This window comes from Cynocephalus volans, chromosome 2 (genome assembly GCF_027409185.1).
Source record: "Cynocephalus volans isolate mCynVol1 chromosome 2, mCynVol1.pri, whole genome shotgun sequence".
Lineage (NCBI taxonomy): Eukaryota > Metazoa > Chordata > Mammalia > Dermoptera > Cynocephalidae > Cynocephalus > Cynocephalus volans.
This window is the reverse complement of record NC_084461.1, coordinates 123979308-124007276: the sequence shown is the minus strand read 5'-3', so window position 1 is coordinate 124007276 and position 27969 is coordinate 123979308. Positions and strand designations below refer to the sequence as shown.

The window sequence follows — 27969 nt, the reverse complement described above, 5'->3', positions numbered from 1 at the left end:
AGCCACCCTAGCTGCTGTTGCAGGCAGGGCCCAATTTCAGCCCCTTAAGTGCCATGCACAAAGCTGGCTTCCTCAAAAAGCTCTGTCCTATCAAGGTAGAAATGATCAAATACAAGGGAATGGCCAAGGTGACTTTCTAGCTGTCCTTGGATCTGGTGAGTCCCTAAGTCATGGACTTAGGGTAGGCATAGCAGCTTTGTATCTAGCCAGAAAGTAGTGACCTCTAATGATGAGCACCAGACCAAAGTGCTGACAATGAGCAGAGAGGCAGAAATGGATGGGGGATGGAGTGATTTGAAAGTCAGAGGCAGGCTCACCCTGGCCTTGGCTTTCCAGGGCGTTGAAGGATACCAAACCCTTCTGGTCAGGATAGTGATTTCTGTACCTGCAGGGCCAGTCTGCACCTGTTGGGGGTATCCAAGGCACTTCTTCAAGGTTATCCCTTCAGCCAACAAGGCAATGATCTGTACTCAGCATTACTACATCTCCTAGGAGGGAAAAAACTCATAAAAGGTTTTTGTTCGCACAAGTGATTTTCATCAGATGCCTTCACCCAGAGCCCAATCCTGCGCAGCCCTGGGATCAGATTGACAGCCCAGCAGGCTGACCTTAATCTTCAGGGAATCTCTTTCCTGGGACTAGCCCCCAGATGGGCCTGACTGAGTCACATTTAAGACCAATAATCCTTACATTCTTCCTGCCCATCAGCGACAGTCATTATTCCCTTCTCCACTGGGCACACTAGCTAGTAAACATTCTTACTAAGAATCTAGAACCACAGCTCAGGAAAAAACTAAAATGACTTTCTGCAAGTGATTTTATACAACCAGTGGAATTAGCCTGTTTGGTGTTCCTGAGACCCTAGGGGGGGATGCTCAATATAGAAAAGATAAGACAGCAGGTTAATCAATTTTAATGGAACCAAATGATTATACAATAAAATTGTATATACATTCACAAAAAAAAAAAACATCTTGCAACCTTTTGGGGAACTGTAGAAAGAAAGCAGTGGGGATCACATCTTTGTGGAGATTCTCCAGTTGGAACTAGAGATTAGTATTTTGGTCTCTTCACTTCAACCCTGCAATGGAAAGAGAAATGGGTCAGCATAAGATCAATCCATTAAGAAATTCCCACCAGTCCCGCAGAGAAAGAATGCTGCTGCTCACCCATCAGCTTCCATCTTCTTCCTCTTCTCAATGATCTGCAAAAAGAACAAGTAATAGTCTATACTGCAGTCACACTGCCAGTCTAGGCTCACCTGAGGCCCAAGGCTGACCTCTCTCTCACTTCTGTGGCTCTCCAACTTCATGCCTACTCCTGGATCTGTGGGCCCATGTCTACTCCCAACTGAAACCTCCCATCCAAGGGGCAGTCCGACTTACTGCACTAATTTTCTTCCACTGGCGATCAAGCTCTGCCTTGTCATTGGTTTCCTTGAAGCGCCTAGTTTTCCGCCCTTCAGACATCTTGATACCATACTGGAATGCAGCCCTGAGGACAAAAAAGACAATTGGGGGAAGAAGGCAACAGAACCTTGCATAGCAGTAGCAGGGTTTTCCCAGAAGACCCTGTGGGCAGAGACCTCTTTAAGAATATCTCAGCCAGACCACACCCTCTAACCTGGTGTGGGCTAGTCCACAAAATCTCCATACCCCTCTTTACTCCCTGCCCACATTCAATACCAACTCACTTGGGCAAAGCCTCTTTGTTGTTCATATACTCGCTGTATTCCTCCTGGGTATCAAAGTCCCAGCGACCTAAGGGGCCCTTCTTATTACCCTATTACAGGACAGAAGGGGGGGGGCAGGGAAGGAAGAGATGTCAGTGAAAATGGAATTTCTGCCCTTGAGTAAAACCAGACTCTCCCACAATCCCAGGTTTCACCATTCATAAATCCTACCCTAATAAATAATAAATGCTTACTACATACTTACTGTGCCAGGCATTATTCTGAACAGCAGACACATCTTATTTAATTTTTACAGAAAGTCCATGAAGAGGAACTATATTTCTCTCCATTATCCTGATGAGGAAACTGAGGCATAAGCAGTAAAAAAAAAAAAAATCTTGGCAAGGTCATAAAACTAATAAATGGCCATGGCAGGATTAAACAAGGCTCCAAGATTAAACCATGCTCTTAACCACTGCAGTACACAGACAATAAGGGAAATGTAGATGAGATTTCTTCACCATCAATGGTGTTAGTGGTGGTTTGTTTTGTTTTTTAACTTTAAGATGTAGAGAAAAAGTTCAATCCTGGATAGAATAAAATTCAGTTATTTTCTTTCTTTTTTTTTTTGTCTTTTTTTTTTTTTTTTTTCGTGACCGGCACTCAGCCAGTGAGTGCACCGGTCAGTCCTATATAGGATCCGAACCCGCGGCGGGAGCGTCGCCGCGCTGCCAGCGCAGCACTCTACCAAGTGCGCCACGGGCTCGGCCCTAAATTCAGTTATTTTCTAAAGACTAGCAATTCCTTCTGTCCTTTCTGCTTATGCGTTAATACTTGCTTACTGCCTAGGATGGGAATCAAAGCCTGGCACAACAATTGTAGGAAATAAGAAATAGATTATTGGCTCTCTTTCATGTGATTTTATGCAAAACAGTTAAGCTGCTTGTGACCCACAATGCTGCTGCTTCTATTGCTGCCACTGAAGGAGGGTAGGGCCCAGTAAATGAGAGACAGAATTTCTGGAAGTGGAAAAGAAGATATGTGCTAAAGAGTAACAGCCCAAAGGTCCCCACCATCCTTCTAACTACACACCTGGTCCATTTTGCTATAATCCACCTCCTCGTCACTATCCACAGCCATGTCATCCATCCTAAAGAGAAGCAACAGTTAAACAAATGCTGCAGACCCAGATCCTTATGCTTCATCCAGAAACTAACTCACCTAAGAGACTATCTGCCTGGGAATGACCACCCCAGACCTCCCAACTCAGAGTCCAACAGAATAATTCATTTAAGTAAGAAGTACTCCTGGGTTCCAGCAAATTTCCACCTCAGCCCCTAACTTGTTCTCCAACCATCCCAGCCTCCCTTAACAGGGTCTCACTTACGTAGCTGGGTAGCACTCTGCATAACTGTTGGACATGCCAAAGAAATCTCCCAGCTGCTTTTTGTCTTCTGGCTTCTTTAGCATATGCTATGTTAAAGAAAATACTAGATAGAATTTCTCCTATCACAGAAAAGCTTCAGGCAGGAGGGGCCAAGGAATAGAAGCTCCAACATGAAAATTTTAAGGAAAGGGCTGTGAGCTTCAGTGGATACTCTGTGGAAGGACCAAAGCATTTCACATCTGTCAAAAAACTCAACACAAAAGGGAAGGAGCGGATTGAGGGGTATGAGGGAGCAGGAAGGCAGGTGGAGTTGGAATGAAAAGAGAACAGTTCTCTGGAACCCAGGAACATATTAAAATAAAGGATATGATTCAGTGCCTTCCCAGCTAGCAGACCCAGCAAACTTTTCATTGATGGACTTGATCAACTCCTTGGCAGACCCAGGTCCTAGGGGAAAAAGAGAACTCTGCTCAGATTTTGAACTGAGGCTCTCAAAACCTCCTCTCCACAACATACTTCCCACCTGTAGCTTTCACAAAAACATTTTTTCAGACAACAGAGCTCTTTTACCTAACAAAATTTTAACCAAACTCCAACTAATAATGAGCTACTCTGGTTGAAATGTGGGTAAGGTACCCAGAACATTTCACTCTCAACCTCTGCCTCACCTCCTCAGAACCCCAGGCCTGGAAGAATTATATCTAAGAGCAAATATGCCTTGCCATTGCCCAGGAAGGTGGAGGGAACTCCAGACTCACTCATCCTCTGTCTATTCCATAAAGCAAGACCTGATGCTTATGAAGACTCAGAACCAGGAAGCATCCCAATCCCACCTTCGCTGGCTCTGCACTCTAGGTCAGACTCTCAACCCAGGGGAAAGAAGGACTGCTAGAGCCAATGTAAGATGCTGTGGCTGCAACCCACCTTTGTCAACGTCCGTGGGCTAAAAGAAAACAAAAACTGAGATGAGTGTCACTATGAGGAATTCCTACTCATCCCTCCCAGAAGTATGAATCAATTCCTCACCCCACCTTGCCCCAATTTCCAGGATGGTTCCTATCCTGGGTTAGCTGCTGCTGCAGAGCCATGAGACACCTATAAAATAGGAGGGTCCTGTACCTGGCTAGGCAGGCAGAGAGGGGCAGCTCCTCCATTTGGTATGAAGGGCCCACATCTCACCTCATCGTCCACTTTTGGCTTCTCAAAGTAGCTGTGCCTCTTCTTTTCCTCCTCTCTCTCTCGGTCCCGCTCTCGCTCACGCTCCCGATCTCGTTCTCGCTCCCGCTCTCGGTCACGATCTCTGTCTCTCTCTCGGTCACGCTCCCTTTCCCGATATCTCTCCCGCTCCTTGTCCCGGGGTGTCTTGGTGGTGGAAGGGACATAATCCCCAATGTCTTCAAAAATGCTAGGAAAACAGAGATCGCTAGCTGCCTACACACACCTCCACTTCCCCTGTCCTTTCCTCCACCAAGGCCTCCCCAAAATACCAAAGACAAGAAATGCAGAGCCCCCTCCCTCTAATCAGATGCCAGGGACTAGAATACATACTTCATGTCAGCCTCAGGAGGTTTCTTCTCTTCCAGCTTTCCTGAAATGTAAAGAGGAATAAGGAATACACTCCTTTGTTAATTCCCACACAGCCTCACTATCCTCTCCAATTCCCAATAACCTTTTAAACATCTGTTTAAAACATGGGAACAAGTTACCCATTCTCCCTCCTCATGCTTCAAACCTGACCATTGCTCTGGGTGGGTCAAGCAGATAGAACCTGGACATAATCATCTCCTTACCAATGCTCCATTGCTCCCATTTTTCTCTGTTCCCTAGGAGCCTCCCAATGTCCTGGAAACAGAAGGCTCCAGAAGACCTTGGTTCCATCCCCAAATGCCCCTCCAGGAATAAGGTTTCTCTCCCTAACCCCCCAGGTACCTTTATCCTTCTTCTTGAGCTTCTTGTTGCGGGTACCCTGCCTTAGGTATGAAAGAATCTGGGTGAGCTTGCTGATGACAATGTCATTTGTGGTCAGTGTAGTCTGGGCCTGAAAACCCCAAGAAACAAGAATGTTATCCCATCAAGCAGAAATCTCTTCATTTATTCATTCATTCACTTAACAAACTGAAGGAGTTACAATTAACTAAGTAGACAGGGAAAAGAGATGTTGTGGAAGGACATTCCATACAGATGAAACAACATGCACAAAGGCCCTGGGTGAAAAGCAAATCTACAATCTACAACATTCAAGGAAGCAAGGATGGCTGGAGAACAAAGAACAAGGAGGCATGGTGAAAAGAGGCTAGAAAGCCAGATATTACAGGGGCTCACAGGCCACGGTAAAGATTTTGCTCTCTATCCTAGAAACAACAAGAAACCACTGAAAGCTTCTGAACTATAATGAGTCAGAAATTTATGTTTTAAAAAGATCAGCCTGGCCATGTGTTAAAACCATAATGGGATGAAGAGATATGCAGGGGCAGGGTGAAGGCTAATTTCCTTTTGGAGTGATGAAAATGTTCTAAAATTGATTGTGGTAAAGGTTATATACAACTCTGAGAATACACTAAAAAACCACTGAATTGTACACTTTAAAAGGGTGAATTACCCCATAATGGCCAGCTACCAAAAAAACAAAAACAAACAGAAAAGAAGGATGAATTATATGGCACATGAATAACATCTCAATAAAAAGAAATAACATATCGGAAGGAAACCAGAGTGGAAGTAGAGAAACTAGTTAGAAGCCTCTTTTAACAGTTCCAGCAAGAGATTATGACTTAGACAAGAATATTATTGGTGGAAATGGAGAACGGATTCAGTTGAGATTTAGGAGGTAAAAAGTGAACAGGACTTGGTGATGTGATAGATAATGGATAGGAGAGAGGCAAGGCTGATTCCCAGGTTTGAGGCCCATGTGAAGGGCTCTCAGGACTCAGTCACTAACCTCCATGGTGGGGCAATCAGCCTTGCTGCGGATAAGAGTGGTGGGGATATCTGTGTCAGCATACTCGTCATCCAGGTCTACCACGTAGGCCATGCGGCCTGGCAGGAACAACTCATTCCGGTCATATGCTTTGCTCTTGAAAAGCATACGGTAAACATTGCGGCCTACAAAAAGTGGAAGAGCACAAGTAGCCAATGAGAATTTTCTATAGTGACAGCTGCCATTTATGAAGTGCTTGCCAGCCATCATGCCCAGTGCTATACATGTTTTGCTTCATTCAGTCTTCACAACAGCCCTGGGAGGTACGCATTATTATCCTCTTTTTACTGATGAAAATACTAAGGCTGACAATTAAATGATTTACCTAAAGTTATATAGCTATCAAGTAACACAGCAAAGAATGGGACCCAGGGAGTCTAACTCCAGAGCCTGGGTTCCTATCCACTCTTCCACATTGCCTTCTCAAGGGCACTATGTGCCCATATTGTATTAAGCCCTATGAGGAAGAAGGATGAGGTTTAAGGTAATATTGATGATGCTGGAAAAAACAGCTTTACTTCATGCTCAATATGATAGGCATTTTGTATATTTTATTTTTTTCATACCTAAATTATCCCATTAGGTAAACATTAACCCAATTTTTACAGATAAACAAAAGGAAGAAAAACCAGTTGCCTAAAATCAGTGTGGTTTCATCTGACTCCAAATTCTGAGCTTTTAATCACTAAGCATACTACCTGCATTCTAAAGCATAAGTCCCAACCTGGAAAGAGCAACCAATCTAACTGACGAGACATAAATAACACATGAAATAACTAAGTCCATGTCTGAGTTCTATTAGATTATTTTATGATAATTAGCTGGATTTATGAGAATTAGCTGGGCAAGAAAGAGGAAAGGAGGTTGGAGGAAAAGGTAAGCATATCCTGCCCAGAGCATTAAATTCCCTACAATTCACCTAGAATGGACAGGCATTATTATAGAAACGCTGTACTCACCCAGACGTGTTTTAAATTCAATTTTATTTTCCGGATCCTCATCTTTCCTGAAAAGACAAAACAACAATTTTTTTGCTAAATATGTTTCTACTTTTTTTTTTTAAAGATGAACAATAAGGGGATCTTAACCCTTGACTTGGTGTTGTCAGCACCACACTCTCCCAAGTGAGCTAACCGGCCATCCCTATATAGGGATCTGAACCCTTGGCCTTCGTGTTATCAGCACCACACTCTCCCAAGTGAGCCACAGGCCGGCCCATATGTTTCTACTTTAAGTCCACCTTTCTGAACTCTCAAGCCTTCCCTAATATTTACTTACTTGGTCTCCTTCTGGGGCTTTTCCATCAGTTCTTCCTCCTCTTTCTCTTTGCTGGCAATCTCAGCTCGTACCTAACAGGAAAGCAAGTAGGATTTAGACATTCATTCACTTTACATATATTTACTGAATGTCTACTATACCACACTGTGCCAGGAACTAAGAACACGATATTAAACAAGACAGATACTGTCCTCTAATACAGCTTACAACAGGAGAGACAGACAAGTAATTTTGACAAAGTGCAATATCTGCTATAAGTGAAATAGAAGGAATATGCAAAGGTGCAGGAAATAGGAAGTGAAGGGTAGGAAACTTAGTCAAACCTGGCTGATCAGGGATGGCTTCCTCAAGGAAATAAAATTTAGACTGATACCTGAAGGATGACTAGCAATTATTCCTACAGAGGGGCCACCCTTAGCTCTTATTCTAGGTGGTCTAAACTATCAGGCATCTCCCTCCTCATCCTTCAAGGCCCATACAAAAGCATTCAGCACTCTAGTACTCCCCACCTGCCCATCAGGACTCACCTTTTGAAGGAGAGCAAAATCCAGGCCTTTCACCAAATGGGTGTGTTCCATGTCACCACCCAAGAATTTGGACTCCTGGATCAACTGTCTTCTCTTCTCTGCAGCTGATTTGTCCCTATATAATGAAAGATGCCACATTAGAACAGTCTTTTGTGGGTGACAAATGCCTCTTGAAATGGCTTAGTGTGGGCTCCAGAGCAGGGAAAGTATGAGGAAGAGTTCATACCATGACTGTCTCTGGATGCTGAGGGAACCACACCCTGGTCCCCTCGGTACTCACGCCTCAGCAGTGGGGCCCACCGCCCTGTAGTTAGCTGTGGTGCTGATCAGCTCGGTTTCCTCATAATCTTTGTTGACGCCATCTCTCCGTTCCTTGGCACGGTCCCGGTACTTCTCTGCCAGCTCTCTCTCTCTCTCAATTTCTTGTTGGCGTAGCTTGGCATAATAACTGGGACAACAGAAAGGCAAACGTGTAAGGCCCACCAGCTGCTACCTTAGGGTCAACAGAACCATTGCTGCCTGTTTCCCTACATCTTCATCCTGTTCTATATGGTGAAAGCTCATATATGTTCTGATAGAACTGCTGGCCACCTCCTGATAGTCCTCAAAATCAGAGCTACAGCTTATTTCAGTTCACAGACATACTGTTCCAATGCCACCTTGGGACACTTTATCTGTCACTTCAGAACTCTATTTAATGTCACCCAACTCTAATGATTCTTTATAGGTACAGGAGACTTTTCCACACAGCAATCAGAAAATCCTCTGAATTTCTGAATTCAGAAAATCCTCTGAATTTTTATCTTCCAATTTCAGCTAAAAACAACTCATTCCTTGCTGGTCCACCCCAGAAAAGAGGGAAAGCAAAGTACCAGGTCCAGAAAGTTTAGTACCATATAAATAATAATAATGATGATGATGGCAGTCAAGATTTATCGGGTGGTAACAAAATGCCAGGCACTAGTGCTATGTGCTTAAATGCACTATGACAGCTGATCCTCATAACAACCTGATAAAAGCTATTATCACTACCTCCATTCCATCCACAGATTAGGGAAGTTAAGCAAAATGCCCAAGGTTATCCAGGTAGAAATTGGTGAAGACAAAATTAAAATACAGGCTGACTCCAAAGCCCTGTACTGCCACTCTACCACTCCTCTCCATTAAGAAAAGCGGAAAGTGTACCCAACAAAAACCAATATAAATAAAATTGAAAAAAAAGTAAGCAGAGAACTTCAAAACAACAAAACTCAGTATCCAGCCTCATAACTATCCCCTACTCCTTTCTCCTCAAACACTATCCACCTTAACACCTAACACCCCTCCACCCTTCCTTCACATTTTCTTTTTTTATTTTTTTTTTGTTGGGGGCTTGGTTTTGCCACCAATTCCTTCACCTTTTCTTTTTCCTCCTTCGTGCAGCTGGGTCTTCATCCTCATTGTACTCCCTTGGCATCCTAAAAAAAAAAAAAGAAAGAAATTCACTGATAGTAAAATATTGACACAGCCCCAGAAACCCCGAGAAGTAGCCTTGAGGACTAAAGAAAGGCCTATAAAACCGGCCAAAGCAACAGTTTCAATCAGGCAGAAATCCATGTCGATATTTATAGGTGAGCAGTTCTCAAACTTCAGAAAACACAACAAATACCTGAGGGACTATTAAAATTATATATCCCCAATTATCTGTCCCAGAGAGTCTGAGTCGGTGGGGCTGGAATAGGCCCAGATATCTGTCTATTTGCACCATCAAGGACTCTAATGCAACAGTCCATGAAACATACTCTGAGAAACAATGAGATACCAGGGCATACCTGTAATCACTGGAACTTCAATCTCAACAGGGAGAAAATCAGAACCATAGGATTCATAAAGGACTAGCCTTCCAGCTCCTAAGACAATCTGGTAAAAAGAGATAAGTAGGAGCAAGGAAGATGGGAGACAGGTTGGATCACCAGAAGACTTACTCATGGTGACGTGACTTAGAGGGTGGAGCAGAAGTAGGTGCAGCCCTTGGGGTCATGAGAAGTTTCCTGAAGTCTTCATTAGTAAGTTTTGATCTAGAAGAAAAGGTAAAGATTTCAAAAATTAGTACCCAATAAGAAATGGAAAAGGAACATGTAAAAACACACAGTTAACTTTACTAGAAATCAGAGAAATACAAATGAAAACAAAGACATGCATTAAAGACTTTTAATGCATCAGAGTGTTAACTACCAAAAAATTTGATAAATTGAGTATGAGTGATAATTCAGAAAGAGAATACTCTCATATACTGCTGATGGGGATGTAAATGAGTATAAACATTTTGGAGGGCAATTTGGCAGTATTTCTTAAAACTGAAGCGCATATATACCCCATGATCCAGCAACTCCATTTATCTATATTTAGCCTTTCCAATTACTGGCATTTGTATATAAGAAGGCCTGTAAAAGAAGTTCAATTATAGCCTTGAAAATTACAAAAAGGTTGAACAACCTCTATGTCCATTAACCTGAGAATAAAGTGTTTCCCAAATGTGGAACAGATAGCACTGAGAGTACAAGAGATAACATTAATTGGTACACTGACAAAGACTCCCTCCTTGACCAAAATATAGTCAGACTCTTTTGAGCCCTCTTCTGACTAGGGCTCTTTCTCGGTCTGCTGACCCAGTTTTAAAAAAGAATCCTGCTAAGCCAGTTTATAAAGAATCCCCCCACTCTTCATAATCAATCAAGCTCCCCTTCCCCCACCCATGATAACTAATCTAGTTCCTCTTCCTCCCAAGGAAGACTTTATTGAAGAGTACTGCAATAGGAGCCAAGACTGTTGTAACAACGGAGAGAGATTGAATTTAACTCCAAATACAACAGAGACAAGTGGGGATTTAGAGAAGCTTACTAAGAGAAACTTGGGGGGGGATGGGGGCTTGATTCTTTGCTAAAACTGAACTCAGCAGACCAAGGACAAGGCCTACTCAAAAACAGAACTCTTGGAGGAACCTGACTAAAGTTTAGTCAAGGAGGGTGTCCTCATCACTGCCCTGAAAATAATCTCTAAGATATTGAGTGGGGTTAAAAAAAAAAAAAAAAAGCAAGTTACAAAATGGTATACATGGTATATACAGAATAATGCCATTTAACTTAATATTTTAACTTACAAAGCAATATTTTCCTCAAATACGCATGTATGTATATAAATACATATACATACATTTTTCTCTTAAAAAAGAGAAAAAGATACACATAAAAAAGATAAAAGTGAGACTGCAATTGGGAATGTTATCAAAGATGGCTTTACTCTTATTTCTGATGTTTTAATTTTCTACAGGAAGAATTAATTCCTATATAGTGTGTAATTAAACAACATAGTAAAAAAACTAGCACCTTCCCTGCCAGAATTTCCCCTGTAACACTGTTATGCAATTGGCCTGATCCAATTAAGGTTCACAGAGATACAGGGCCAAGTGGTACGATTTTTTGACCATCCTTGCTGACATAACATTCAGATTTTTTTTTTTTTTTTTTTTTTTTTTTTTTTTTTGCTGGCCAGTACAGGGATCAAGCCCTGGAACTTGGTGTTATCAGCACCACGCTCTAACCAACTGAGCTAACCGGCCAGAGACATTCAGAATGTTTTCACCATCAACATCACCACTCTACTCATTCCCAGCTCATTCCCATGGTCCTACGATAAAATACTCACTGGTGGAAGGAGTGAGGATCATCCACATCGTGGCCATCTGGGGCCAAAGGGTTGGAGAACGGCTCACCTAACAAAAAGAATTGGCATTAATTTAGTCAAGAGCGGCAGTGACAGTACAATGTGATAAGTGCTGAAACGGGAAAATACAAGGAGCTGTGGGTGTACAGAGGGCCCCTAAACCTGCCCGAACATCACATCTAAAATATTAAGTGAAAGATGAACAGGCGCAATTCAGTATTAACTAAAGGGACGGGAGAATCCACAGACAAAAGCCGCACGACGTCACTTGGGGCAGGAACGAGGATTGATAAGAGTCTGGAGCTATCCGGCCTCACTTGGGGCAGAACGGCTTCTGCGGGATCCAGTCGTGTCTCTCTGTCTCTGTCTCTCTCACTCACACACACACCGCTTAAACTCAAAAGCTAAAGTAACACGCCAAATGCCCCGAGTCCCACGCCGAAGAAAGCGAAGATGACCCGAGCCTTACTATCTCGCTCCGGCATTTTGTCCGCTGTCTTTGAACGCCAGCAAGGACCAAGGCTCCAACAACACTGCGGCGACAATCCTTTTCCCACAGTGCACCTCAGAAGTCAACCCACAGTGCTTTGCGTACCGAGCCTTTCCGCTTCCTACCTCTCCCGTCTGTCCTAGCCTGTGCGCGGAGAAATTAGAGGAAGACCGCCCCATTACCCTACAATTCTTTAATGTCATTGGCTAAACTTTTCCCCGCCCCCTTACGTCAGTCATGGCGGAGGCCGGCGTGTCCGCTATTGGTCCGACTGGAGAACTTGGCCCGAATACTTGGAATTGGGGACTTCAGTGCTAGCGAAGATGGCGGCGGCCGCAGCGAGTCGAGGGGTCGGAGCAAAGCTGGGCCTGCGTGAGATTCGCATCCATTTGTGCCAGCGCTCTCCCAGCAGCCAGGGCGTCAGGTAGGCGAGGCGTGGTGACACGGGTGGGATTCGGGACGCCGGGGTCACGACCTCGACCTCCCCGGTGTTTGGGGAAACTCGCGCCCACAGCACGCGCGGCGCTTTCTCCGACCCCGCAGGGACTTCATCGAGAAACGCTATGTGGAGCTGAAGAAGGCGAACCCCGATCTTCCCATCCTAATCCGCGAATGCTCTGATGTGCAGCCCAAATTGTGGGCCCGCTACGGTGAGCGCGGGACGCCAGGGGTCTGAGACTTCTGTGGGGGAACAAGGGTTCAAGAGAAGGAGCCGCCCGAAATCACGCAAAAGCCTGTGGAGAGACTAGAACTTGGCCTTGTTGTTGACCTTATTGCCAATGAAGAAATTTATATTCACAAGGTTATATGGTGTTCTGTATCCCGGGCAACATCTACGTGGAGGCTGGCCAGGTCCTGCGTGGAGACCAGGAGCTGTCGTTTTTGTATTTCAGAATGGGTTTCAGATAGGAAAGAAGAGATGCTAGTCAATTCCTGTCGGTGTAGGTCAAACTAAGTGTAGCTAGTGCCATTCCAGGTAGCATGTGAGAATCTCAATAATGTTGAGCACTTAATACTAGACTCTTTCCTGAGTACTTTCTTGCCTAAATATCATTTAATCTCCGTTAATCATGAGAGTGGATCCTTTTTTCGTTGTAGAGATTAGAAAACTCAATCAAAATTTTATGGAGCATACCTAGAGTTATGCACCTAGGACATAATAGGATTGAGTCTTTACATCTGTTCCCCTTTCCTAGAATGCACTTCTCCCAGACTTTCATGGCTCACTCCTTGTTATTATTCAGGTTATTATTTGAGTATCCTGTATAATAAATTTATACAGTATATTATCGACTCAAAAAAGCATTCCCAGACCAGTTAAGTAACATTTGCCTCTAGCCCATTTTTATCATATCATCCTATTCTAATTTATCACAATCTGAAAATTTCTTATCAATAAGTATTTATACATATTGAATAGTGGAATTTTTTTTTTTTTTTTTTTTGACCGGTAAGGGGATCGCACCCCTCAGCATGGTGTGGTCTGCACCACGCTCAGCCCTTGAGCGCACCGGCCATCCCTATATAGGATCCGAACTCGCGGCCTCGGCGCTACCAGCGCCACATTCTCCCAAGTGAGCCACGGGGCCGGCCCTTGAATAGTGGAATTTTAATCATGGCTTTTTATACCATGCCCAAGGAATGTCTGGAGGTGGGGAAAAGAGTCACACCTAAAAAATATTGGTTCAAACAGTGGACATCTGTAATGTGCCATGCACTAATAATTGTTTGCAGGAGGAAAAAAGGTTCTCTTTCCAAAAGCCAGTAGACTAGAGGTGGGAAACAGACACGAGTAACTTTGGTGTATTGTGCTAGCTTAGTAGTATGCTAGATGGACTATGGGAGCCCAGAGAATGGGCACCCAGCCAAGGCTAGGTCCATGCAATATACTGCCCAAGGTGGTTAATAATAAATGCCTATAGTACCCCTTAAAGCCTCCCTACAACACCTCATTGGGGCCACCCAGAATCAGCCAACTAGAATTCCAGATGTGCTTCTTAGATATGTTTGAGACCCACTGGATTAATTTTGGGCATACCAAATCCACTTGGTCATATCTCTTTACTACCTTTCCCATCCTAACAAGACTAAGATAAAGACAAAGACCTTTTATATTTTAGTAGCTCCCACACTGCAGAGCAGATACTTAGTCACCTCCTTCTCTCCTCAGCATTTGGCCAAGAGAAGAGTGTCTCTTTGAACAACTTCAGTACTGATCAGGTAACCAGAGCGTTGGAGAATGTGCTAAGTGGCAAAGCCTAAAGCCTCCACTGAGGATTAAGAACAACAGCCCCAGAGCCTGGGCTCTGCTGGACTGAGTACAATGTGGAAAAATGTGTTCTCCCATTCCTTATAAAGCTTGTACTGTCAAATGCTGTTTCAGGATATTCTTATCTTCATTCTATCCTCTGTCCCTTAGTGTGCAATCACTGAGGCAAAGGAGTTTAATATAAAAATAAAACTTTATTCTGTCTCATCGAAAACTACCACCTGCTAAAGCAAAAAAAAAAAAAAAAAAAAAAAAAGGAGCGGGGGAAGATTCCAGGGCCCCAGAATAGCTAGCCCACACACTGAGTTCCCTTTGGTCCTCCTCCCTGAACAGTGCTGGGTGAAAGAGGAGCTGGGGTCCAAAGGTCTTGGATTAGGCTTAGGTGTGGAAGCAGAGAGCATGGGACCTCATTATGGTTCTAAACCCCCAAAGGCTCCAACGTCTCCTAAGAGAAAATGGCCAAAGAAGCTGTGGGGAGTGGGAGGCAAGGTGATGGGAGGAGGGGAATTAGTAATGTTAAGAAGCCAGGTCATTGAAGAGCTGTCTGCCGGAGAGCATGCACACGATCCTGGAGCTGTGCCTCCTCCTGATGCCTTTCCAGGGCCTGCAGCCCTGATTGCTGCAGGAAGGCCTGAGTGGCCTGGGGGCAGGGAAGAAAAAGATTTAACACCTGGGTCTCTGGGCTTTAAGACTCAATTCCCACAGCCTCATGGGTCAGCCCACTTCTTGGAAGAGGTGCATTCCCAACAAGACAATAAAGGTTCTGACCTGGAGTCTACACAGGCTAGCCAGGCCTAGAGAAGCAACTATAATTAGGACTGAAAGGGAAGGAGGGCCATAGTGAGACTGGAGGTTTCAGAGCAGGGTGGATTGGGGACCAAGGCCAGGAACCTACTACCTCCGGCTGATAAAGGAACAGCAGCTGCAGCAACTCCAAACTCTGGCCTACTACTTCAGTGTCAGAGAAAGCCAGTGTGTTCAGCAAGGAGGGGAGCAGGTGACCTGGCCACATCCGCTGGCAGTAAGCAGGACCCTTCTCTGCAATGTTGCATAGAACCGTGAGCACCTGCAGATAGACATATATATGGTCTCCACAAAAGATGAAAGCCAAAAATCATAGTGATAACTAAAACACGTGGAGTGCTGACTACATTCTCAGACACTGTGCTAAGCTCTTTACATGCATGTTCTATAATCCCCACAACTGCCCTGTGAGGTAGGATTATCCCCAATTACAAGTGAGACTGAAGTCTAAGGTGGTTTGTTGATTTGCCCAAGGATAGTAATAGTAACTAGTAATCCACAGTTTAGGGACTCAACACCTAGACTGGTCTGGCCCTGAAGCCACACACCACCTGCCGCTCTCAGTTAAGGGTTTTCTAAGGGCTTAGGACGGCTTCCCTGTTTACACTTAGACCACTAGGTCTTGGACTCAAGTGACCCCAATACATACCATTACGCTCACTACATTAGATACTGGCAGCAGCTGCAAGAGAGGCTCAATCAGATCCAGGGACAGCAAAGAAGTACAGAAACTAGGACTGTCTGCTAGAAGGGAAAATATGAAGTATCTTAAACTGAGGCCCGAACCACTGTGCTCCTCTCCCCCTCATCCTATCCACCTCAGTGTAGGCCATGAGAAAATATCCCCAGTATCTAAAGGTCCAGGCCTGGGTTGATTATGGTGCATACCAGTGAGGTTGTTGAGGAACCAGAGGCCCTCAGGAAGCAGGCCAGGCTGTTTTTGGAGGAAGAACTGCAGAAGGATAAATAAGGCTGCCACAATACGCTCATCTCCCAGCTGCAAAGGCCCTCCCACAGCCTCCTCTGCTGGCTCCGTTAGCAGGTTGCTTAGACACCGAAGCACAGGGCATGCCAGCTGCAAAGACAAATTGGTGGTCACTTGTAAGGAGGAAGGTGTTACCTACACACCAGAGGAAGGGCAGAGTATGAAGAAAAATCTCCCAAGAGTTTAACCTGTCCTCTTCACCCACCAGCTCCAGTCCTGCATCCTCAGTTCTCTGGACAGCCCCAGCCAAGTCCAACAGCAGCAGCCCCAGAGTGGACAGAACCCCATGGGTGATAAGCAGGGCATTGTTCACCTGGCTGGGCAACAGGACGCAGTCACTATCCAATCAATCCCACCTTTAAGCTGAAAAACAGCCTATGTCTCCTGGGCTCTAAGAGAGGGCCATGGAGAGATGAAACCTCTACAACAGTTCCACAAACTGAAGTTCAAAGACCTAAGTGTCATGGAAGGGAGCCCCAGGGAAGGTCTATGGCACTTTCCCAACTGGTCTGTGTTACCTGCAGGTGATGTAGTGAAGACACCAGGCAAACTCCACAGCAACCCCAAGGTTCAGCTTCGGGCCAGGTTGCAACAATCGCAGCATGTGCTGGGGGAGAGTGGAGCCCAGGATGGAACTGCCAGCAGAAGCCGGGCTGTGAGTAGGAATCTTCAAAGATGCCAGTGTCTCTTCCCACACCCTGATAGCAGGTGGGACACTATCCAAACCAAAGCCCTTCCTAGCCAGACACATGGAGTTAAAATGTGCAACAGCTTTGGAAATCAGACTTGATCAGGTATCAGGGGCTATACTACTGAGTGAGTCACCTCTGTCTGCACATCTACAGACACAATTTTACTTACGGAATGATCTTCTCTGGAGCCTCTTTAGCCTGTAGAAGTTGGGACAAGGCATATCCAAGGGCTTCCAACACAGCCACATGGGGTGACTAAAAGTAAACAGTGTAATAATGATCTGACTCTGGAAGCTGGGTCATAAGGTTTCCTGAGACTTTCAGCCCCTTGGCACAGGGCTGTAGCTACCTAACCAAAGGAGGCAGGACATGTGGAAAGAAACTAGGGGAAGATTGCCCAGGGAGGGAGAAAGGAGGCACTCACCAGGATGCAGGCAGCCAAGGCTGGAACAATGCCCTGTGGCAGGAGCTGCCTTCTCACAGCCTCACTCTCCACAATCAGGTTACCCAATGTATATAGACACAGCTCCTGAGAGCAGGCAACAAAAGCACTGGGCTTGGCCCACCTCACACCAGGCCTGGCCCATCTCACACCAGGCCAGGGGTGAATGGGGAGGATGGAGTGCCCCAGTCCTTGAGGCTCACAAGAGGGTGGGAGATGATAGGGGTATGCAAGGCTGTGGGCATTAGGGGAAACAGGTTTTCTTCTTCCCCCTACTTGCCAGCTCAAACTGGACCCAAAAGCAGAGTTTTTTAACCTAAGCCAAGAACAAGATAGGAAGGGACAGGGCTTACTATGAAGTCTGAGCTGTGACCGGAGAGGTAGGTGAGGAGGTAGGAAGTGGCTGGCAAGCAGGCCTCAGCCACCGCAGACTGCTCAGAATGAGACAGCTCATGAAGGCACCGAGCCGCCTCAAGCTGCAGCAGGGCCTGGTTGCTGGTCAGAAGCCCGACCAGGGTCCGCATGCTGCCCTCCAACCTACACAAATGAGCACCAAAGGCTTGCTCAGCCTGTGGTCCCTTCCTCAGAGGCCCAGCCACCTACTCACACAACCCACACTGACCGGATGAAAGTTTGCTGCGTTTCAGGGTGCTGCAAGCCTCGACGAAGGCTAACCAGAGCCTTCTCTCTCTCCTTTTCCTCTGTCCCCCGCTGGGCTAGCTGCAGGAACTGCTGGACCTGGGACCCAGAATGGAGGAGAACACATAGTTGACAAGAAGCAAGTCCAGAATCCCACTTTGCCCACTTCACCTGTGAGCCCTCCAATATCACCCTATCCCCCAAAATTATCATTCACACTAATACAGCTAATAAGCATCAACCTTGCAGTGGAGTTAACAGAGAAAATCAAAACTAAGTTCTAGTCTGCATCCAGCCCAGTGACAACAGAGCCATCGGAAGCGCTCCAGCTCCCAGGGTGGGGCCCCCGACCCAGGGCCTCAGCCACGCTCCCCCAAAGTCCCCATTGAGCCCAGCCACGACCCAGCCGCCACTGAAGCCCCCTGGGCTCCCCTGCTGGAACGACCCAGACTCGACCACGCCCCCTTCCTCTTCCTCCCACCCTTTCCCCTTCCTGCCAACTGCTCCACAACATCTTAGAATGTAAAAATAATAATAATTACTTAACTTAAAAAAAAAAAACTAATACCAGCCTAATACCAGCCCTGCCACTTACTTCACATGGGATCCGAACCTAAGTTTCCTCACATAAAAAATGAGAATAACCGTATCTACCCTACCCTCTTACAGGTTTATCTCAAGGATAGCATTTAAACCTCTCAGCCTGGCAAAACCTACCCTTCCAGCCATTCACCCCATGCAACCTACATTCCAACAACACCTAGCGTAACAGTTGTTTTTTAATGCTTCCAAGCTTTGGCACATGCTATTCCTTCTGCCTGGAATACCTTCTCCAGATTCCTACTCTCCTCAAATTTTTGCTCTTTATTGCCTCTGAGAAGTCAGCTCTTTTTGGCTTCCTTTGGCCAACTTAGGAATTTCTCTTGTGCCTCATTTTTCCTTCTGTTATGTCAGATGGCCACAGGCACATCTGTTTCCTTCACTGGGCTGTGAGCACTTAAAGGGACTCTTATCTTTTCATCTTTGTGTATCTCACTGCCTAGCACAGTGTCCTGTCATGAAGCAAACACAAAATGAACAAATAGTATAACCTAAGCCTAAGTGCGTTGTAAACTATACATGTAAACATAGAAAATACAAACACAGGATATCCAATGCTTGCTGAATGAACAAATCCTTTCATTCACTCAGTCAATAAATACTGGTCATCTACTATATGCCAGCTACTGTGCAGGCATCTGGGTTTTCAATTATGACAAATAAGACAGGGTTTAGGTTCTTGTTGATTTAAAGTCTAGTTGGAGAAACGATAATAAACAAGCAATTAGATAATGACTAATATTCGGCAAGAAACTAACAGGCTGCCAAGACAGAACACCAAAAGTGACCCATTTTAGATGTAGCGACTGCAAAGTCCTTGAGACAGGAAAGAGCCTGGCATACTGTTCCAGGAACTGAAAAGGGCACAGTGGCTGGGATGAGTAAGCTGATGAGGTTGGAGGTAGGCAGAGGCTAGACCATGCTGGGCCTTCCAGGTCACAGAAAGAATTTTAGTCCCCGGTTTTTAAAAGACGCACTGAGGACGGCAAGTGTAGATACAGAGCAAACTTTCAGGAGGCTGCTGTAGCATCCAGAGAAGAGTTGGTGGTGGCAGTTGCGATGGGGAGGCATGTAAAGACTCCCGAGTCTTTAGGAGGTAAAAAACAGCTAGGACTTGTTGATGGATTGATGTGGGGATGAGCACAGAGTCGGGGAGGATGATTTCCCTATTTCCGGCTTGACCTACTGGATGGATGGAGGTGTAGAGTGGACCGCGTTCAGACTTGGGGCGGGCCAGGAATACTCGCGGGAGCGTGGCATCGGCAAGCGTGGACTGCAGCTCGCACCCCGCCCTGCCCCCTCACCTCGGCTTCCCCGAGGATCTCCGCCACACATCCCCCTCCGGCTTCCTCCTGGGAGTCGTCTCTCAGAAGCCTCTTGCTGACCAGCTGCTGCTCCCTTCGCGCCTTCCGCAGTGCTGGGGGCAGAAGAGCCGGCTGAGTGTGGGAAGGACACCCAGAACCAGCAGGTCCGAGCCGGTGTCTCTTCATACTGTCTCCGACCGCCATAACCCTATTCTCCCTTGCTCCCTCATCCGCCCACACCTGCCTCCCGCTCCCGCTGGCGGCGCCGTAGCTCCTCCATCCCACAGACGGACGGCCTAAGGCGGCCCTGCCGTAGCCTCCACATGTTAGAGCTGGAGGAAACTCTCAAGGTGCTCCTCCGCCACGAAGCCGCTCAACGCTTGGAAGATGGCACGGAGTGCGCAGGCCCGAAAGGAGTGTGACGCACGAGAGGGCGGGGCGCGGCGAGGGGCAGGGGAGGGGCGTGGGCAAGGTGAGGGGGCGGGGCGGAGCGGAAGCTAGAGGTGGAGCGGGACTAGCCCTGGGCGTAAAGCAACGGCTCAGCAGCCCCCACTTTCCCTCCGATTGGTTTCTCTCCTTCCTAATTCTAGGAAAGTAACTCCTCCCCGACCCTGGCCGCCCAGGCCAGCAGTGACAACATCCACTCAGTGAACGTAACTTCCTCACCCTCAACACACTCTAGACAACCATTCAAAACAACCCCGAGCTCTGGGAAGAACCCCATGCCATTTCACCAATAACGCGGCTCCCACTGATGAGTATTGCCTAAATGGTTGAAGCGTCATTGAATGTTCACCACGTTTATTGATGAGGAAAGTAAGGAAAATATTATTTCACTGCTCTTCATAAAAGAGAGTTCCCATTATTTTTCGGATAAAATAATTCTTTCACCAAATGTTGAGTGCCTCTACTCTACCACTACTGGGGCAACACTGATGAATAAAATACCGAATTCCTCACCCTCAAAATCCGACTTGTGGCAAACCAAGCCTTACATGGTCTATCCCTGTATATCTCTCCAGTCTTGGCTGCAATAGCGCCTCCCCTTACTTATCTCTTCTGGGATCTTATCTTTGTTCCCTAAACCAGCCCTGTTCTTTTCCTCCCCCAGGCTTTTGCTCAAGCTGTTTCCTCTGCCTGGAGCTCTATCTCTGCCCTCTGTCAGCACGCTTCCCTTAACATCATCCTCAAGATCTCAATTCCAATGTCACCCACCCAGAACCACTGGACCAGTGCCCCTATTATGTGAGTGCATAGCACCATGTACTTCATAAACCTTTTCACAACTGTCATTAAGTTATAGTGTAGTTGTTTAACGTCTCCTCCCATGCCCCCTTCACAGCTCCAAGAGAGTAGAGTCCTGATGGCACTTAATCTTTAAGGGAGGGCTCTAATTTTTACAAAGCTATTACTTAGGCAAGGTGTGGGGAAAATAGGACAATTTTGTCAGGCTCCATAGACATTGCTAGTAAACAAGTTGTGTGTGGGTGGAGTTAGTGCGCATGTGCACCCATGTATCTTTTTAGTTAATTGCTTTTGGGTGTTCTTCAGTTTGTGAAGCAGAGCTGGCCTTAGAGCTCACGTCTAAAAATAGAACATCTCGGCGAACCCGTGGGGCACTGGGGAGAGTGCAGCGTTGGGAGCGCGGTGACACTCCCGCCGCAGGTTCGGATCCTATATAGGAGTGGCCGGTACACTCACTGGCTGAGAGCTGGTCACGAAAAAGACAAAAAAAAAATAAAAATAAAAAAATAAAAATAGAACATCTTTACTCTGCCGGCAGCTGCTCAGTTTTTCTTTGGACTTTGCCAGTAGCAATTGAGTTTCTGAGTTTCTCTGTGGACTGCTTAGCTCATAGTGTTGTGTGAGCTGAATAAAGACTATTCCTTCTTCAACCAAGGCTCCAAGGACCTTTTTGCCGGTTACCTAGCTCATAGACCTGCGTGTGAAGGGTTTGTTAAGGGGCCGGAAGGGTCTGTGAGATCCAGACCCTAGCCCTACATAAGGGTACTAGTAAGGACAAATCCAGGAAAGAGATTGTTCTTCAAATCAACTTTCTTCCCTCTAATTTAATTTTACCCCTTGAGTCAATCAATGATGTCTGCATTCTCTTCCATAAAACAGTTAAATTTCTACAGACCATCATCCTGTCCTCCACATCTCTCCAGGCCCAATGTCCATCGAGCCCCTGGACAGCTATTTGCTGAGCACATGCTGTACACCGTGCTCTGGCTTGGTCTTAACCTCTTCCTTATGGAGCAGATTGGCTTCTGAAACCTACATCTTATTTATGGTGGGAAAGATGAGACAAGTTCACAGATAGAAACTATGTTCTGCCCAGAGTGTCTGCTCAGACAGTTACAGCTGCCCACACTGACTTTCTGTACCTACCTACCTGACAACACTGTTAAAACCTGTAAGAACAACCCCCATGTCCTGTCTTCTACAGAGATGGCTGTTCCTTTCTGCAGACCCCCACAAGCCCTTAGTTTTTCCTCTGTAAGCGTATTCTTCGCTGTGGACTGCAGTTCTGAGTCTGTGTTTCCTTCCCCCACCTACTAGAGTGTAACTACTGGAAGTATGTAAGGGACTGTGTCTTTGTCATATCTGCATCCCAGGGCTTCCCACCAACCCTGGCACTTGGTAGACAAATGATAGATATTTGTCGAATCAAGGCGTGAGTTGGGGATCTTTGAAGAACCAATTGCCCCTTTCAGCTTAGACCACCCCACCCAGAGTGCCTCCCCTAAGGTGGCAGGCTTTGCTGAGGAGCCAGACTTCAGTGGCCTGAGTCCTCTGAGTACAGAGACTCTGAAGAAGAAGAATAACAGTCAAGGCTACCGTCAACAGATGTGGCTCTGTGCTAGGGACTTTACTCACAGACAGATAATACTATTATCTCCATTTTGAACAGGGGGAGCCCAGACACTTATCCAAGTCTCACAACCTCAGTGACAGAGCTGGATTCCAAGCCTGGCTGTCTGACTTCAGAGTCAGTGTATTTAAAACCAGACTATACATAATTACATCTTGGTCCTCAGGGATGTCACAGTGACCTGCCTGGCCATGGGACATTGCTTCTGAAATTAGAGTGAGTTCAAGAGACACAGAGGGACAATGTGGTCTGATGAGGCCTCCTTGTTTGGGTTGGGGGCATATGTACAGTCGCTCTTCAATTAAAGGAGAAGTGAGAATTTTAAAGTTTTTCATGTAGTTCTTTCCCCAGAAGTCAGGGGTGTGGACCTGTGAGGGCTGTTATAAATGGATAGCCCCTACCCTCACCCTCTGGGACACTTGCTTTTTTTCTTGGCAACACAGCTAAGTTATTAATATATTCTCATTCGACATAAGTCTAACCCTTCCTTCCTAGGACACAGGAATTGTATCGAGGGGAGAGCAAGGTGCAAGTGGGAAAATTATGTTGGAATATCTTTGTTCCCAATTTCAGGACAGGAAATGGAAACTGTAAGTGATCGAGCAACTTGGCCAATGTGTCTCTGTTAAACACCTCTACGTTTAAGAAAGTTATTACTTAAAGGAATAAGTAAGAAAAAAAAAAGAAAAGAAAAGGAAGGGGAGTTGTTCTTTGGACCAAATTTCTTCTCTTGAACCTAATTCTCCCCCCTTGGAGTCAATAGATGAGGTTTGCAATCTGTTCCCCAAAACATCCAGTTAAATATCTGAGGATAGTTAGGGGCTTGGATTTGGGAGGCAGGATGTTAACAGTAACCAAGACTAAGGAAAAGTTGAAGAAAACTAATCAAGCTGAGTCACTAGAATATAAACAGGACGGGGGGTGGGGGGGTGGACAGGGTACAATACTGGCCTAAGTCACTGAGGATCGTCCTTTCCCGTACCCACCAGACAAGCCTAGGGCACCTGAGTCATCAGGCACTGCCCTGGGGTGCGTGAGTCATCAGGACACTGCCTGGGACAGAGGGCCCTAGATGCCCTCCAGGACCCTTCCTGTTGCTGTCCTCCCCCTTCGTTGCAACACTTCCCAGAAGGGAAGTAAGGAGGGCGGATAGGAGGAAGAGAGTTGGGGAGGTGTCCGGCGTTCACAAAGGAGGGAACAGAGGGACATCCCAGGGTTATATAAACTCTTAGAGGCCGCCAAGGATTAGGACAGAAACGCTCCTGCAGTCTGGAAGCCGGCGGGTGCTGCTGTACAGAAAAGAAGCCACAGCCCTTCCAGAAGGTCTTGAGGACTTATCGACCATGGTGAGTGTAAAGTCTTGGGGCGAACGGAGGCCACTGGGGAACCCCAGAAACGGGCCGGGGCCTCCCTGATCTCTGCTCTCTCCGCAGGAGCGTGCACCCTGCTTGTTGCTACTGCTACTGCCACTGATGCTTGTCTCCGCGGCCACGCCAGAGCCCTGCGAGCTGGACGATGACGATATACGCTGCGTCTGCAACTTCTCGGGTCCGCAGCCCAACTGGTCCAGCGCCTTGCAGTGCACGGTTGCCATCGAGGTGGAGATCCACGGCGGCGGCCGCAGACTAGAGCAATTTCTAAAACACGATAATATCAACGCCGACCCGAGGCAGTTTGCTGACATGGCCAAGGCTCTGCGCTTGCGGCGGCTCACGGTGGGAGGTGCACAAGTTCCCGCTCTGCTCCTGGTCGGCCTCCTACGTGTGCTAGGGTACTCCCGCCTCAAGGAACTGACCCTCGAGGACCTAGAGATAACCGGCACCATTTCATCGCCGCCTCTGGAAGCCACGGGGCTTGCGCTATCCACCTTGCGCCTCCGCAACGTGTCGTGGGCGACAAGGGGTGCCTGGCTCGCCGAGCTGCAGCAGTGGCTCAAGCCGGGCCTCAAGGTACTGAACATTGCCCAAGCACATTCGCTTGCCTTTTCCTGCGAACAGGTCCGCGCCTTCCCGGCACTCACTACCCTCGACCTGTCTGACAACCCTGGACTGGGAGAGCGCGGACTGATCGCGGCTCTCTGTCCACACAAGTTCCCTGCCCTGCAGAATCTAGCGCTACGCAATGCGGGGATGGAGACGCCCAACGGCGTGTGCGCTGCGCTGGCGGCGGCCGGTGTGCAGCCCCAGAGCCTAGACCTCAGCCACAACTCGCTACGCCCCACTGCACACGCCGGCGCTTCCGGGTGCGTCTGGCCGCGAGCGCTAAACTCCCTCAGTCTGTCGTTCGCTGGACTAGAGCAGGTGCCTAAAGGACTGCCGGCGGAGCTCCGAATGCTCGATCTCAGTGGCAACAGGCTGAATAGGGCGCCGCGGCCAGACGAGCTGCCCAAGGTGGGTAACCTGACACTGGACGGGAATCCCTTCTTGGTCGCTGGAGCCTCCAGACTCCAAGAGGACTCGACGAACTCCGGCGTGGTCCCAGCCTGTGCGTGTTCGCCCCTGGCAGTGGGGATGTCAGGAACCCTGGCGCTGCTCCAGGGGGTCCGAGGCTTTCCCTAAGGCCCAGGGAAGAAGAGCGAATGGGCTCAAATCGCCCCTGCTTCGGGGTACTCAGGTCAGGACATTCAGGACTTCTTGACCAACCAACTCTCTGCCCCACTTTTATTAAAATTTTAAACAACGGAAAATGAAAAAGAAAAAAAGTTTTTCTTTTAACAACTAGTCCTTGTCATCCACTCAACAGACCTTTATTGAGTGTCTGCTATGTACTGGGCACAGTGCTGGATGGGGAATCCATCATACTCAAACTTGGACTTTCTTCATCTTAACTCCCTAGAAACCATACTTGCCCTCCTCGAGAAAAAAAACTGCAGGTGCAGAAGGGACAGGGAAATGTCGCCTAGCTAGGGCTGTCATGGGAGAAAAAATGAGTGTCTGTGCAGGCAGGGATTTCTGAGCAGATTAATGGCATCTGGGTTAAAGGATGTTTGAATGGTAAACATACGTTGGAAGATACAGAATGTTTCCTCTTCCATGCACTTTCCAAGATCCAGCCATTCCCTTTCAAATGTAATAAAACCCAAAGCCATTTGCTTGTCCTCTCTCTCTCCCTCTCTCCCACCCCCGAGGGAGGAGGCGCAGAGGTGCCTTCTGTCCTACATAAGCTCTGAGTTTCATAATTTCAGGGTTCCTCTACTATGGTGTAAAACCACTTTGCACCCACAGGTACAATGTCTTTCACTGTGTCACTCCACCACATAATGAGGAATTGGGGCATGGGGAACTAATGCAAGATACAGTATGTCGCTGAACAAGAGATCTTGTGTTCTGCTAGTCCATATGTGGATAACTGTTTCGGGCTGACTCTTTGATTTGCAAATAGGATAACGTCTGAGACCCTTCACAACTTTGGAATGAACAGGATGTGCTGACTAAACCACATTAACTCAGAGACCCAGGACATCAGCCATCAAGTGGTGTTCCTCTGTTCCTTCTGTGTCCTTTTTTCATTACGATGAGGAGGCAGCCACATCCATCAAAGAGCTAGACACCTGCCTAAAAGGGGACAGGGAGAGGGGTGGAGGAGGCATATAAGACCAGCACTCCTACCTGCCTCTGGCCAGTGCCACACAGATAGGAGTGGGGAATGGAGATTAACATTGATGGGAGTGTTACAGAGGTCACCAGAACCAGACTTCAAGAATGGCAGAAGACAGTTAAATTAGCTGGACAACCACTGGAGTGTCCCCAAGGGGCCTGCCATCAACCTGTTGGAAGTTTTCTAGTATCAAAGAATTAATCACATCAAGGCAATTTCTTACATTTGAATAGCTCTGGTCACACTTCATCAAACAGTTGCAGGGCCCCTGTTCCACCTCAGACCCTATACTAAAGGCTGGTATACGAACATACATCAGAAACATCCATGCCCTCAGAGAATTCTCAATCCAGTAAGGGAGGCAGACACATACAAGACAGTTGTGATTCAGTGAGAGGGAGGAATCATCTTATAAAAGGAGAGGTTGTTCTAGGAATGCTTTGCAGAAGATGAAACTTTTAATCTGGGCCTTGAGATATGAATATCATTTCCTCAGGAAGAACATCCCAAAGCAAAAATGGTCAGCATGTTCAAAAGCTCAGACACCTGAAAACAGATGGTCAGACCTGGGAACTGTAAGTGGCTAGGTAGAGCTGGAGATCATGGTGATGAAAGCTGGAAACATTCATTCATTCAAGTGCCTATTATGTGTCAGGCACTGTATTAAACCCTGGGAATATAGCAGGAGTAAAGCAGAAGTTCCTGCTCATATGGAGTTCAGATTCCAGTTGGATGGTGGGTGTTATGGACTGAATGTTTTTGTCCCCTCAAAATTCATGTTGTTCTGATGTTAAATGCCGGGACAAAAGAAAAAAAAATCATATGTCGAAGCTCCAACTCCCAGTGTGGCAGTATTTGGAGATGGGCCCACTAAGGAAATAATTAAAGCTAAATTAGGTCATAAGGGCGGGGCCCTGATTCAAATGTTCTTATAAGAAGAGACACCAGCGAGTTCACACATGCTCTCTCCCCGTCCCTGAACATGCACGAAGGAAAGGCCATGTGAGGACACAGTGAGAAGACAGCCAGGAAAAGAGCCCACCATAAACCAACCATGCTAGCACCTTGACCTTGGACTTCTAGCATCCAGAACTGTGAGAAAATAAATTTCTATTGTTTAAGCAACCCAGTCTAGGGTATTTTGTTATCGTAGCCTGAGCTGACTAAGATAGTGGTGGTGATATAATATTTTGGATTGTGATAAATGCTATGAAGACAAATGAAACAGAGAAAGAGGGCAGATAGTGTTGAGGATTGATACATGTTAACACACAAAAAAAGAGAAAATTAACAGGTCAGAGGCAAATGAAGCATTGAATCAGGAATAGGAGTTGTAGCCCATGTAGCAATCAGAGACTGTACCACTCAAGAGAGGAAAGGAGGCTTACATTTACAGAAAATTTATTTAGATTACATAAATTGTTTGTCAGAGTATTTCATTGGTTAAAAAGATGTCTTTAATCATGAGTAAAATGGGGCATGCCTGTGTCAGTATGCAGGGGAAAGCTATAGTATCCTTAAATATTAGGATTAGTTTTCTTGAATTGTGCATTGTTGGGAATGCAGATGTTTGGGAAGGGACTTGGTTTTCATAGTTACTCTGTGGGTATCAAATTTCTTCAACAGTTCAACATGGAGTCAGCAGCCCAAGATGGAGTCACAGATGTTATGCCTTGAATATTGCTAAGCTCTCACATGTTATATAGCATTGTCAAGGAGGGCTTCTCTG

General features: G+C 46.5%; 4 protein-coding genes and 1 long non-coding RNA gene across 9 annotated transcripts; 3 read left to right on the top strand and 2 right to left on the bottom strand.

Moving 5' to 3' along the window:
• Positions 1–903: 903 nt before the first annotated feature.
• Positions 904–12156, bottom strand: IK (IK cytokine). The gene is made up of 20 exons (XM_063085546.1): positions 12013–12156; positions 11526–11592; positions 9806–9898; positions 9239–9298; positions 8122–8289; positions 7842–7956; positions 7315–7385; positions 6996–7042; positions 5998–6161; positions 4989–5097; positions 4608–4647; positions 4239–4464; positions 3984–4002; positions 3428–3506; positions 3060–3140; positions 2765–2822; positions 1694–1782; positions 1386–1494; positions 1170–1204; positions 904–1081 (listed from the first exon to the last, which is right to left on the bottom strand). The coding sequence occupies exons 1-20, from the start codon at positions 12026–12028 to the stop codon at positions 1054–1056; spliced, it is 1674 nt and encodes a 557-aa protein (XP_062941616.1). The 5' UTR covers positions 12029–12156; the 3' UTR covers positions 904–1053.
• A 163-nt stretch (positions 12157–12319) lies between these two features.
• NDUFA2 (NADH:ubiquinone oxidoreductase subunit A2) lies at positions 12320–14405 on the top strand. Its single transcript, XM_063085552.1, has 3 exons — positions 12320–12457; positions 12577–12683; positions 14204–14405. The coding sequence occupies exons 1-3, from the start codon at positions 12357–12359 to the stop codon at positions 14293–14295; spliced, it is 300 nt and encodes a 99-aa protein (XP_062941622.1). The 5' UTR covers positions 12320–12356; the 3' UTR covers positions 14296–14405.
• Positions 14406–14509: 104 nt separating this feature from the next.
• Positions 14510–20166, bottom strand: TMCO6 (transmembrane and coiled-coil domains 6). Of its 5 annotated transcripts, none has more exons than XM_063085548.1 (12): positions 20009–20166; positions 19769–19881; positions 17848–17963; positions 17579–17762; positions 17208–17312; positions 16953–17038; positions 16610–16828; positions 16297–16408; positions 15995–16181; positions 15756–15850; positions 15201–15368; positions 14510–14942 (listed from the first exon to the last, which is right to left on the bottom strand). In XM_063085548.1, the coding sequence occupies exons 1-12, from the start codon at positions 20091–20093 to the stop codon at positions 14832–14834; spliced, it is 1581 nt and encodes a 526-aa protein (XP_062941618.1). In that variant the 5' UTR covers positions 20094–20166; the 3' UTR covers positions 14510–14831. The 5 variants fall into 5 exon arrangements, with proteins under 5 accessions (XP_062941618.1, XP_062941621.1, XP_062941617.1 ...); XM_063085551.1 differs by having other exon boundaries at positions 16610–16726; XM_063085547.1 differs by having other exon boundaries at positions 14850–15368.
• LOC134369255 (uncharacterized) lies at positions 16629–18105 on the top strand. The gene is made up of 2 exons (XR_010022601.1): positions 16629–16746; positions 17946–18105. It is a non-coding gene; the product is annotated as an uncharacterized LOC134369255 (long non-coding RNA).
• Positions 20167–23714: 3548 nt separating the features above from the next.
• CD14 (CD14 molecule) lies at positions 23715–27334 on the top strand. The gene is made up of 2 exons (XM_063086209.1): positions 23715–23989; positions 24077–27334. Exons 1-2 carry the CDS (start codon positions 23987–23989, stop codon positions 25199–25201), a joined length of 1128 nt encoding a protein of 375 aa, XP_062942279.1. The 5' UTR covers positions 23715–23986; the 3' UTR covers positions 25202–27334.
• Positions 27335–27969: the final 635 nt, after the last annotated feature.

Coding starts and splice junctions, on each gene's coding strand:
- TMCO6 (XM_063085547.1), bottom strand. CDS start 20,093: ATGTGGAGGCTACGGCAGGGCCGCCTTAGGCCGTCCGTCTGTGGGATG. Junction 17,763..17,847: donor ACGCAGCAAACTTTCATCCG/GTCAGTGTGGGT, acceptor TCATTTGTGTAG/GTTGGAGGGCAGCATGCGGA. Junction 17,313..17,578: donor GTCACAGCTCAGACTTCATA/GTAAGCCCTGTC, acceptor GCCTGCTCTCAG/GAGCTGTGTCTATATACATT.
- IK (XM_063085546.1), bottom strand. Junction 2,823..3,059: donor GCAGAGTGCTACCCAGCTAC/GTAAGTGAGACC, acceptor GCTTCTCTTTAG/GATGGATGACATGGCTGTGG. Junction 1,495..1,693: donor AACAAAGAGGCTTTGCCCAA/GTGAGTTGGTAT, acceptor TTTTGTCCTCAG/GGCTGCATTCCAGTATGGTA.
- NDUFA2 (XM_063085552.1), top strand. CDS start 12,357: ATGGCGGCGGCCGCAGCGAGTCGAGGGGTCGGAGCAAAGCTGGGCCTG. Junction 12,458..12,576: donor CCCAGCAGCCAGGGCGTCAG/GTAGGCGAGGCG, acceptor CCGACCCCGCAG/GGACTTCATCGAGAAACGCT. Junction 12,684..14,203: donor CAAATTGTGGGCCCGCTACG/GTGAGCGCGGGA, acceptor TTCTCTCCTCAG/CATTTGGCCAAGAGAAGAGT.